Source organism: Pongo abelii, chromosome 4 (assembly GCF_028885655.2).
Source record: "Pongo abelii isolate AG06213 chromosome 4, NHGRI_mPonAbe1-v2.0_pri, whole genome shotgun sequence".
NCBI classification, from domain to species: Eukaryota; Metazoa; Chordata; class Mammalia; order Primates; family Hominidae; genus Pongo; species Pongo abelii.
In genome coordinates, this window is record NC_071989.2 from 142,697,984 (window position 1) to 142,710,722 (window position 12,739).

The following is a 12,739-nucleotide window of genomic DNA, read 5'->3' on the forward strand; positions in this document are numbered from 1 at the left end:
AAAAGTTAACATTTTTAAGACAGCAATAACCTCCAAACAATTCCACAGATACAATGTAATCCATATCAGAATCTCAGATGTCTTTTTTGCAAAAATTGAGAAGCTGATCTTAAAATTCATATGGAATTGGAAGGGACCTAGAATAGCCAAAACAATCTTGGAAAAGTAAATAAAGTAGAAAGACTCACACTTCCTGATTTCAAACTTACTACACAGCAATAGTCATTAAGACAGTGTGTCGGCTGCTTGCGGTGGCTCCTGTCCATAATCCCAACGCTTTGGGAGTCCAAGGCAGGCAGATTGCTTGAGCCCAGCCATTCAACACCAGCCAGGGCAACATGGTGAAATCCTGTCTCTACAAAAAATTTAAAAATTAGCCAGGCTTAGTGGTGCACCCCTGTAGTCCCAACTACTCAGGAGGCTGAGGTGGGAGGATTGTTTGAGCCTGGAAGGTGGAGGTTGCTGTGGGCCGAGATCATGCCACTGCACTCCAGCCTGGGCAACAGAGTGAGATCTTGGCAAAAAAAAAAGAAAAGAAAAAAAGGAAAGAAAGTGCATTGCTGGAAAAAGGACAGCCTTACAGATCAATGGAACAGAATTGAGATTCTAGAAATAAGCCCTTATGAAACCACCTTTGCAAAATTATGACTGAGACAGTGAAGGAGATCTAACTTAATTGACTCCATCTTGCTTCTAACCTCCAAGCTGTCCTCGTTCATTCCTGGGCGTAGGCTGGACTAACTTTGGGAGAAACTTCGTTTATAGTTTATAGTTTAAGACAAAGACAGTAACAACCCTTTCCCAAAGCAGACTTCCTTCTTGCCTGGGGACCAGATTGCCTTTGTAGGACTAACATTAGCCACAAGATTAGAAATTATGGTTTAGGAGTCATGTAGCTGAAGACTACAAGATTCTGACCCTTCATAAACTGCTCCTAAGATCAGTGCTTGAGATATTTTGCAAACCCTGCACTTGATGGATCAGCTGGCACCACCCAGATTGCTAAACTGGCTCATCTGATCTCATGGCCACCTCCGACCCAGGAACTGATTCAGTGCAAGAAGACAGCTTCCACGCCCTGTGATTTCAAACCTGACCAATCAGAACTCCCAGCTCACTGGCCTCCCTCTACCCACCAAGTTGTCCTTAAAAACTCTGCTCCCTGAATGCCCAAGGAGACTGATTTGAGTAATAATAAAACTCCAGTCTCCTGCACAGCCGGCTCTGCGTGAGTTATTCTATCTCTATTGCAATTCCCATCTTGATGAATCGGCTCTGTCTAGGCAGTGGGCAAGGTGAACCCCTTGAGCAGTTACACTTATATCTATAGTCAACTGAATTTCAAAAAGGGCCCAACACCATAATGGGGAAAGAACAATATTTTCAACAAATGGTGCTGGGACAACAACTGGATAGCCAAATGCAAAAGAATGAACTTGGACTCTTACCTTATAGCATATACAAAAATTAACTCAAATGGATCAGACTTAAATGTAAGAGCTAAAGTCATAACTCTTAGAAAAAAATGTAACTGTAAATCTTCATAACCCTGGATTTGGCAAACAATTTTGAAATATGATACCAAAAGCATAGGCAACAAAAGAAACAGATAAATTGGACTTCTCAAAGTTAAAAACATTTGAAAATCAAAAGACAGAATCAATAAAGTGAAGACAGAACCCATAAAATGGAAGAACATATTTGTAAATCACATATCTGATAAGGAATTTGTATCTAGGATATGCAGAAAATTCTTACAACTCAATAATAAAAAGACAACTCATTTTAAAAATAGGCAAAGGATCTGAACAGACATTTCTCCAAGGACAATATACAAATGGCCAATAAGCACACACACACAAAAAAAAGACATTCAACCTCATTAGACATTAGGGAAATGTGAATCAAACCCACAATGGGATACCACTACACACCCATTAGAGTAGCTAGAATAAAAAAGTCAGGCTTCAGCGTGGTGGCTCACACCTATCATCCTAATACTTTGGGAGGCTGAGGCGGGAGGATCGCTTAAGCCCAGGAATTCAAAATCAGCCTAGTCAACATATCGAGACCCTGTCTCTACAAAATAAAAAAGCCAGCCATAGGCTGGGTGCAGTGGCTCGCATCTGTAATCTCAGTACTTTGAGAGGCCGAGGCAGGTTGATCACGAGGTCAGGAGTTCGAGACCAGCCTGACCAACATGGTGAAACCCCATCTCTACAAAAATACAAAAAAAATTAGCCGGGTGTGGTGCCATGCGCCTGTAGTCACAGCTACTCAGGAGGCTGAGGCAGGAGAACTGCTTGAACCTGGAAGGCAGATGTTGCAGTAAGCCGAGATCATGCCACTGCACTCCAGCCTGGGCGACAGAGAGAGACTGTCTCAAAAAAAATAAAATAAATAAAAATCTATAAAGATAGAGAAGAGAGTAGTGATTGCTTAGGGTTAGGGAGGGAGTGCAGAGGTGTAGGGGTGTCATAGATAAAGGGTATGGGGTTTTTACTGAGGTGATGAAAATTGACTGTGGTGATGGTAGTACATATCTGTGAATACACTAAAAACCACTGAAATTTACTTCAGATGGATGAATTGTATTATATAAAAATATCTCAATAATGCTGTTTTTAAAAAAGACATAATATGGCTGATACCAGGTCTGAGGAAAAAACATGTAAAAAATGAGCCTGGACTGCTATCTTGTCAGTCAGGTCACAAGGAAAGTATCAGAGACTACATACTAGGTCCTGTTAAAAGGACTTGGGAAGCCACCTTGAAAAGGCACCTTTCACTCATGTCCGTGTGAAGAGACCACCCAACAGGCTTTGTGTGAGCAACAAGGCTGTTTATTTCACCTGGGTACAGGCGGGCTGAGTCTGAAAGGAGAGTCAGCGAAGGCAGATAGAGGTGGGGCTGTTTTACAGGATTTGGGTAGGTAGTGGAAAATTACAGTCAAAGGCGGTTGTTCTCTGGCGGGCAAGGGCAGGGGACACAAGGTGCTCAGTGGGGGAGCTTTTGAGCCAGGATGAGCCAGGAGAAGGAATTTCACAAGGTAATGTCATCAGTTAAGGCAGGAACAGGCCATTTTCACTTCTTTAGTGATTCTTCAATTACTTTAGGCCATCTGGATGTATACGTGCAGGTCACAGGGGATATGATGGCTTAGGTTGGGCTCAGAGGCCTGACAGCACCCATTGATTTTGAACTTCAATAATAACAATAATTGCGTCCAGGCTTAGACTATGATACCCGAAAGTATGGTGCTTTGGCATGATACATACTTTGAACTGAAGAAGATTAGAAGGGCCTCAGAAACAAAATCTCTCTGACCTTCTCCGGCTCTCCCTTCTCCCCCAAGGTGTATCACAGAAACCAGGATTCCTCTTCCGCCTGCCCACCTCCAGAGCGATTAGAATTCCTCTTCCCCAAAGCAAGCCATAAAACATAGAATGGTCACTCTCTGATCCACCTCCCTTGAAAGTAAGTCATAAGACCTTCATTCCAGAGAGGTCCTGCCCATATCTGGAAGGAAGGAATGCAAAACAGAGAGGCCAAGAAGAATCTGAACAAACAGGCCTTGCTGGCTTTATTACCATTAGATCATACTCCTTTTGCCCAATCATGTTTCTCTACACCTATCCACTCCTTTCAGCAAACAGCATAAAATCAGACAGTATTCTCCCTGGGTCTTTGGGTTTTCATTTATGAAGGCTTCCATGTCACATAGAACTTTGTTAAATTTGTCATGCTTTTCTCTTGCTAACCTATCTTTTGTTATAAGGGTATTGGCTGTGACTCTTGTTACAGGTAGGGAAAAGGTATTACCTTTTTTTTTATTTTTGAGACGGAGTTTCGCTCTTGTTGCCCAGGCTGGGGTGCTGTGGCGCGATCTCAGCTCACCGCAACCTCCGCCTCCCAGGTTCAAGCGTTTTTCCTGCCTCAGTCTCTCGAGTAGCTGGGATTACAGGCATGCATCACCACACCCAGCTATTTTTGTATTTTTAGTAGAGATGGGGTTTCTCCATGTTGGTCAGGCTAGTCTTGAACTCCTGACCTCAGGTGATCCGCCCACCTTGGCCTCCCAAAGTGCTGGGATTACAGGCATGAGCCACCACGCCCAGCCGGGAAAAGGTATTATCTTTTTGCCCCGATAATTGCAATGCATTGAAACCCATTAAATATGTTTAAGTCCATGAGTTCATAATGATATTTCTAAAAAAATTAATTAGTTGCTTTTGGAAGTCACCTGTTGGAGCCAATTCATCTTTAAAATTGATAAATAAATCAAGCATTTACCCAGTTTCTCTATATGAACTATACCATTAGGTAACCAAATAAGGGGAAATGTCCATTTATAAAAGTATTCAAGTAATAAATTTAAAAGAGATGATAAAGTTAAACTTCCATAGTAACGAAATATGATAATATAAGGGTAAACAGAAACTGGGTGAGGACTATGGGGAAACTATACTATCTTTGCAACTTTTCTGTAAATCTAAAATTATCCCAAAATAAAGTTTACTTTAAAAAAAAAAGGCTAGGATGGCTATTAAACAAAATAACATAATGGTAAGTGCTAGCAAAGACATGGAGACACTGAAACCCTCACACTCAGCTAGTGGGAATGTAAAATGGTACAAACACTTTGGAATACAGTCTGGCAGTTCTTCAAAGACTAAACATAGAGTTACCATATGACCCACAATTCTAACTCCTAAGTACATACCCAAAAGAAATGAAAACATATGTCCATACAAAAACAAGTACACAAACACCCATAGCAGCATTACCCATAATAGCTAAAAAGTAAAAATAACCCAAATGTCCATCAGTTGATGAATAAGTAAATAAAAAGAGCTCTATCCATTCAGTGGAATATTATTCAGCCATAAAAAGGAATAAAGTGCTGGCTGGGCACGGTGGCCCATGCCTGTAATCCCAGCATTTTGAGAGGCCGAGGCGAGCAGATCGCTTGAGGTTGGGAGTTCAAGACCAAATGGCAAAACCCCATCTCTGCTAAAAAAAAGAAAAAAAAAGAAATGAAGTACTAATACATGCTATGTTAAATGAAAAAAGCTAGTCCCAAAGGACCATATATTATATAATTCTACTTATATGAAATGTCCAGAATAGGCAAATCCATAGCAAATGAAAGCAGATAGGAGTTTATCTAGGCCTGGAAGGGTTGGGAGGAAATGGAGAGTTACAATGGGTACAGGGTTTCATTTTGGGGTGATAAATATGTTCTAAAATTGACTATGGTTATGGTTGTACAACTCTGTGAATATACTGTAAACCACTTAATTGTACATTTTAAATGGGTGACTTGTATGATATATGAATCATATCTCAAAAAAGGCTAGATTAAACTAAATGGATGCACATTTGGGTGATAAAACTATCTTTAAAATGCAAGGAAATGGCCAGGCCTGGTGGCTCACACCTGTAATCTCAGCACTTTGGGAGGCTGAGGCAAGAGGACTGCTTGAGGGCAGAAGTTCGAGACAGCCTGGGCAACATAGTGAGACCTGTCTTTATTATTTTAAAAAATGCAAGGAAATGATTACAATAAAAATCAGTATCGTGGTTGCTTTGTAGGGAAGGGAGCATGTTACAACTGCAGTAGGGCACACAAAGGGTTTTCTGGAGTGGCGGGCAAAATCCTATTTTTTGATCAGGTGGTGGAGCTATCTATTTGTTATGTGAGATATTCTGCGTCTGTGTTTTCTTTTACAATAAAAAAGTTTTCAAAATGGACTCACTAGCAAATTTGTTTCAAACACAATGTGAAGTCTCCTAGAATCCAACCTTACTGTGGGCCAGGCACCAAGTTTGGTTATGCAGAATACAAGAGATTATGCCTGTCCTCAAGGAACTTAACTTTTAGTGGGAGGTTAAAAAAAAAGAGCTAGAGAAAGAACTAGCCCATGTTAAATATTAACTGACACAAAATTTACAGATAATGTACTAAAAGATGTCGAATAGGATTGGGGGGCTAGGGAGTATATCAGAAAAGGAATTTAAGCTACATCATCAAAAGAGGGTAAAACTGAGACAGAGAGATCTTATGCAGGCTACATTATGTCCAGAGGCAAAAAAGAAATAAAGAAAAAATTTTTGAGGACTTTGAGTAAGAGTAGATAATATTTATTGAGCATATATCAAATCATTTAATCCTCACCACAAACCTATGAGTGAGTCCTATTATTATTTCCATTTTACAGATGAAGTAATTGAGGTACAGAGACAGTCTGTACAGGGTATCAACGGTAGGTACAGTTGAAAAGGTACCCAGGGGAATGGATTGTGAATCCAGACCACCTGGGTTAGAATCCTGGTTCAGTTCTGCTATTAAGCAGCTATGCGACTTCAGGCAAATTACTTTACCTCTGTGTCTTAGTGTTCTACTGTTTAAAATGAGAATGCTAATAGTAGCAACTTCATCATAGGGTTGTTGTAAGGATTAAATTATTTGATGTATATAAAGCATTTAGAACAGTTTCTGGCAGAACGTAAGTACTCATTAATATTACATATTATTATAATAACACAATAATAATTTCTAGGAAAAGCACATGAGAATTCTCCTCCTCCATGTATTCTATTAAATCAGGTATTAAATTACATACTTTTATCTCTTTATGCTCACGATTGATTATTTATATTTTAGGCTGCTGTTTTATGTTAGACCAAGATCATGCTACTTTTGAAGTAATTCTCCTGTTTCAGCCTCCTGAGTAGCTGGGACTACAGGTGCACGCCACCACGCCTGGCTAAATTTTGCACCTAAAACAGTACAATTTAAAATTATTTGCCAGTCTTCACAAAGAGGGTACCATTTTTCCAGGAAATGGGAAACTCGGCAGTTCCTACTGCAACACTAGCAGAGTAAGGTAAATGATTTCAAATCTTTGCAGAACGTAGAGGTTAAAGATAAACAGAAGAGGGAGCTCTGCCAAGGGCATGGCACAGCTTAAAGCAAATATAGATACACTCTGAGGGATGTCTGCGTAGGTCTTCTGGAGCTGTGTCCATTCAACCTGTGAGAGCTGAGTGAGCATAGCAGTAGTAGTAGCCAGCAATGCAGGTACCTAAAGGATCTGTTATGTTACCTTTAAAGATGTCCCTCTTCTTAGCCCCAACCTAGATGCAGAGGGCAGAATGTGTCAGTATTAGGGGTGACAGATATACAAGCACATACCAAGCGATAAAAGAGATACCTAGGAGGCTAGGCGCAGTGACTTACGCCTGTAAAACTAGCACTTTGGGAGGCCGAGGTGGGTAGATCACCTGAGGTCAGGAGTTTGAAACCAGCCTGACCGATATTGTGAAACCCCGTCTCTACTAAAAATACAAAAATTAGCCAGGAGTGGTGGTGTGCACCTGTAGTCCCAGCTACTTGGGAGGCTGAAACAGGAGAATTGCTTGAACCTGGGAGGTGGAGGTTGCAGTGAGCCGAGATTGCACCACTGCGCTCCAGCCTGGGTGACAGAGCAACACTCCGTCTCAAAAAACAAACAAAAAAAGAGATACCTAGGAAAGGCTGACAGGATCCCAAAATATACATACTTTCCATAAGAAGTATCTTTTAATACTAATTCTGGAGCTCTATACCAGCGTGTGGCCACATAGTCCGTATAAATGTCCCCAGGAGCTGCTAGTGCTCGTGCAAAACCAAAATCACAGAGCTTAGTAATTCCTGACTGGGATACTAAAATATTCTCAGGTTTTATATCTCGATGAATGATCTAAAAAACAAACAGAATACAAAATACATTAAAATGAGATTTCATTATCCAGAATCTCTCAAAAATTATACTGAGAAAATCTAGCTAATTAAGATAGTAAAGCTATTTCCTTACCACATGCAAAGGATTAATTACACAATGCAAATATAGTTATATGTTTTCAATTCTTGCCCCATCCATCACCTCAAAATAAAATGAAGCTAAGAAAACAGACATAATACTAAAAAGGCAAATAACATTCCTGTAAGAAAAACCAAAAGAACTTAATGAGGCTGGGAGTGGTGGCTCATGCATGTAAACCTAGTACTTTGGGAGGCCAAGGCAGGAGGATCACTTGAGGCCAGGAGTTTGAGACCGGCCTGGGTAACAGAGTGAGACCCTGTCTCTAAAAAAAGAAAAAAAAGAAAAAAAAAGAAGAAAAGAAAAAAGAAAGAAAGAAAAATAACTTATTGAAATTTTACTTTCCTTTAACCCTATGTCTCACTCCAGTTCCTGCCCTTTCATGTCCTTCACAGCTAAACCTCTTGAGACATTATCTGTACTCATAGTCTTCACTTTCTGACCCAGTCACTCAAGATAATGTAACCTTCTCTTTTGTTCCTACATTGCATTAAACTTCTCTAGCCAAAGCCATCTACATTTTTCCTACATCCAATAGCCACCTCTCCACCCATAACGTACTTGATTTCATAGCATTAAAAAAACGCCAACTATTCCTCCATTCCTGGTTTCTGAGACCTAAAATGTTCCCAATCTCCTCCTATCTACCTGGCAGCTCCTCTTTCTCTGTCTGTTCCTAAAACATAGGGTCCTTGTCTTAGGCTTTCCTCTCTTCATATGGATCAAGTTTCCTGGTCAATCTCACGTACTCTCTTTTTTGTGGGGTGGGGGAGCCACTTTTGTCACTTGGTTATAGGGACAGCACTCTTGGGCTTCTCCCCACCTACTGGCTGCTCCATCTCAATCTGATCAACTCTTTTTAAGAAATTATTTTTTAAAGAGATAGGGTCTTGCTCCATTGCCCAGACCAGAGTACAAAGGCACAATCAAAGCTCACTGCAGCCTCAAACTCCTGGGCTCAAGCAAGGAGCCTAGCACCTGAGACAATCCTACCACCTCAACCTCCTGAGTAGCTAGGACTACAAGTGCATGCCTGTAGTCCTACAGCCTACAGTATTAGGACCACTGGCTAATAAAAATTTTTTTTGTAGAGACAGGGTCTGGTTATGTTGCTCAGGCTGATCATGAGTGCTGGGCTCAAGCGATCTTCCTGCCTCAGCCTTCCAAAGTGCTAGGATTATTATAGGTGTGAACCACCACACCCGGCCTGAATTATTTTTTAACACTGTTAATTTTAATTGATAAATTAAAACTGTATATATTATGTACATGTTGTTTTAAAATATGTATACATTGTAAAATTAGCTAAATCAAGCTAATTAACATTACCTCACATACTTATTTTGTAGTGAGAACACTTAAATTCTACTCAGCAATTTTCAAGAATACAATCATTGTTATTAACTAGTTACCATTTTGTATAACAGATCTCTTGAACTTATTCCTTCTTTCTAACTGAATTTTCGTATCCCTTGACCAACATCTCCCCAACCACCCCCACTCTAGCCCCTGGTAACTACCATTCTACTCTCTACTTCTATGAGTTGCACTTTTATAGATTCTGTATGTAACTGAGATCATGAGGTATTTGTCCTCTGTATGACTTATTTCACTTACCATAACATCCTCCAGGTTTATCCACATCATCACAAATGACAGGATTTCCTTCTATTTTTATGGCTGAATAGTGCTCCATTGTGTATACATACTGCATTTTCTTTATGCATTCATCCTTAATGGACACTTAGGTTGATTTTTTTTTTTTTTTTTTTTTGAGACACAGTCTTGCTCTGTTGCCCAGGCGAGAGTGCAGTGGCACGATCTCGGCTCACTGCAACCTCTGACTCCTGGATTCAAGAAATTCTCCTGCCTCAGCCTCCTGAGTAGCTAGGATTACAGGGACACGCCACCACACCCGGCTAATTTTTGTATTTTTAGTGGAGATGGGGTTTCACCAGGTTGTCCAGGCTAGTCTCAAACTCCTGACCTCAAGTGATTCACCTGCCTCAGCCTCCCAAAATGCTGGGATTACATGTGTGAGCCACTGCACCCAGCCTCCTTTGCCCATTTTTTATTTATTAATTTTTTTAAAGACACATGGTTTTGCCATGTTGCCTGGTCTGGTCTTGAACTCCTGGACTAAAGCTATCCTCCCACCTTGGCCTCCCAAAGTGCTGGGATTACAGGCAACAGCCACTGTACCTGGTCCTTTGCCCAATTTTTAATCAGGTTATTTGTTTTCTTACTATTGATTTATTTGAGTTCCTTATATATTCTAGATATTAACCTCTTATTAGATGTATGGTTTGCAAGTATTTTCTCTAATTCTGTGGGTTCTCTCTTCTTCTATTGTTTCCTTGGATATGCAGAAGTTTTTTTGTTTAATGTAATCCCATTTGTCTATGTTTGCTTCTGTTGCCTGTGCTTTTGGGTTCATATCCAAAAAATCATTGCCCAGATCCAATGTCATAGAACTTTTCCCATGTTTTCTTCTAGTAGTTTTACAATTTCAGATCTTACAATTAAATCTTTAATTTATTTTTAGTTGATTTTTGTATATGATTCATCTATTCTTATAGCTTTAGTAACTGTCCATATACTACTGATAATTTCAACATTTCTATGTCTAACAGATATTTCTCCTGGTTTCCACAAGAAGTGAAAAGTCCACAATAAATCCCACAAAACTAAGTACAGGCCCTTTAAATTCAGCAAATCTAAAACTAAACGCATCTTCTTCTCCCCCAAACCTACTAGTTCTCAACAATCTTCTATTCCAGTGAATGGAACCACCACTTACTCCATAATGCAAGCCAGAAACCAAGGGCATTTTTCTCCCTCCCCACACTCCCTTAACCTATCTACTGCTCTTCCTAGTTCAGGTCTCCTCAGCTGTCTCACAAAATTAATACACAAGTCTATCAACTGGTCTCCCTGAATTCACATTCGTGCTCTCCAATTCAGTCTCCACAATGAAGTCATAGTACTATTTTAAAATCAGATGTGTCATCATGTCACTTTTTTTTTTTTTTTTTTTTTGAGACAGAGTCTCGCTTTGTCACCAGGCTGGAGTGCAGTGGCGCGATCTCCACTCACTGAAACCTCCGGCTCCCGGGTTCAAGCTATTCTCCTGCCTCAGTCTCCTGAGTAGCTAGGACTACAGGACTACAGGCACGCGCCACCATGCCCAGCTAATTTTTGTACTTTTAGTAGAGATGGGGTTTCGCCATGTTGGCCAGGATGGTCTCGATCTCTCGACCTTGGGATCTGCCCGCCTGGGCCTCCCAAAGTGCTGGGATTACAGGCGTGAGCCACCGTGCCTAGCCTGATCATGTCACTCCTTTGCTTCAAGGATTCCTCATCCTGCAGGATAAATTTTGAACTCCCTAAAATGGCTTATAAGGCCTTGTGAGATTCGGCCCCTACTTACCCTATTAACCTCCTTTCCCTAGCCTATAGAATATTAGTTTCCCGATTTGCCAGGGTTTGTCTAATCTCTATGCATTTGTTGATGCTGCTCCAACTGCCTGGCCAAGCCAGCTATTTCCTCAGGACTCAGCTTATATGTTAGTATTAGATGCTCCTTCTATATGTTCACATCAATCTGCACTTCCCCCTTCATAGCATCTGTCATGCAGTACTGTTAATTGTCTGTTTACTTGTCTGAAACCCCCATTAAACCATAAGCTCTGTGAGGGCAATATGCACAACTGTCTTGTTCAATTAATATCCCGTGCTCAGTACAGTGCCTAGAACAAAGAAGGCATTTAAAAATTTTATCAAGTGAATTATAGAAGCACATACTCATCACCTATAAAGCATCACAGCACAAGTAGAAATGTCTCAGTGACAGAAATCTGGGATCTTTCCTTGTTTATACAACTTACTACCATAAATCTTTGAGACTGGCTCTTGTTTTGACTTAGTCTCCCTCCATAAATAGCCAAAAAATTAATTTAGGGTAAGCCTTTCTAATTGATCCACTTTAAAGTTGCCATGTGTCAAAATATATAAATTCTTTTTAACTACCAGAATTTTAATTGAGGGCCTACTATATGCCAGGCACTATTCCAAGACCTAAGGATATAATGTGAACAAAAATAGACATTAAAAAGCACATTAAGATACCGCTTCAGGAGCCGGGCGCGGTGACTCATGCCTGTAATCCCAGCACTTTGGAAGGCCGAGGCAGGTGGATCATGAGGTCAGGAGATCAAGACCATCCTGGCCAACATGGTGAAACTCCGTCTCTACTAAAAACACAAAAATTAGCTGGACATGGTGGCATGTGCCTGTAGTCCCAGCTACTCAGGAGGCTGAGGCAGGAGAATTGCTTGAACGCAGGAGGCAGAGGTTGCAGTGAGCTGAGATCGTGCCACTGCACTCCAGCCTCTCGACAGAGCGAGACTCCGTCTCAAAAAAAAAAAAAAATACCACTTCAGGCTGGGCAAGATAGCTCATGCCTATAATCCCAGCACTTTGGAAAACGGAGGCAGGAACATCACTTGAGCTCAGGAGCTTCAGACAAGCCTGGGCAACATGGTGAGACCTTGGCACTACTAAAAATAAAAAAATAAAACATTAGCCCAGCATGATGGCAGGCACCTGTAGTCCCAGCTACTCCGGAGACAGAGGTCGGAGGATGGCTTGAGCCCAGAAGGTCAAGGCGCCAGTGAGCCAGGATTATGCCACCGCACTCCAGCCTGGGTGACAGAGTGAGACTCTGTCTCAAAAAAATATATATATATATCATTTCACACACACTCTGCCCACTACACACCCATTTGACCTCCCCTCAGTGTTCTAAACATGGGGCAGGAAGATCTACAGATCCACCCACTTAATACCCTGACAGTCTCACTTTTTTTTTTTTT

At 40.9% G+C, this 12,739-nt stretch overlaps 1 protein-coding gene across 38 annotated transcripts in view; it reads right to left on the reverse strand.

Annotated features, from left to right (window-relative positions):
• Positions 1 to 12,739, reverse strand: part of LOC100462342 (cyclin-dependent kinase-like 3) — a 144,775-nt gene that overhangs the window by 109,273 nt on the left and 22,763 nt on the right. For 26 of the 38 annotated variants that reach the window (XR_008525742.2, XR_010140025.1, XM_054556532.2 and 23 more), the window contains one exon: positions 7,567 to 7,745. The exons of 6 other annotated variants lie outside the window; for them this stretch is intronic. Coding sequence is in view for 23 of the 32 variants with exons in the window: in XM_054556532.2 (XP_054412507.2) it covers positions 7,567 to 7,745 (179 nt within the window). In the remaining 9 variants the exon portion in view is untranslated. Of the gene's footprint in view, positions 1 to 3,822; positions 5,011 to 7,566; positions 7,746 to 12,739 lie in introns of those variants that run through there. 6 more of the 38 variants (XM_054556546.2, XM_063724259.1, XM_063724260.1 and 3 more) reach the window with 3 other exon arrangements.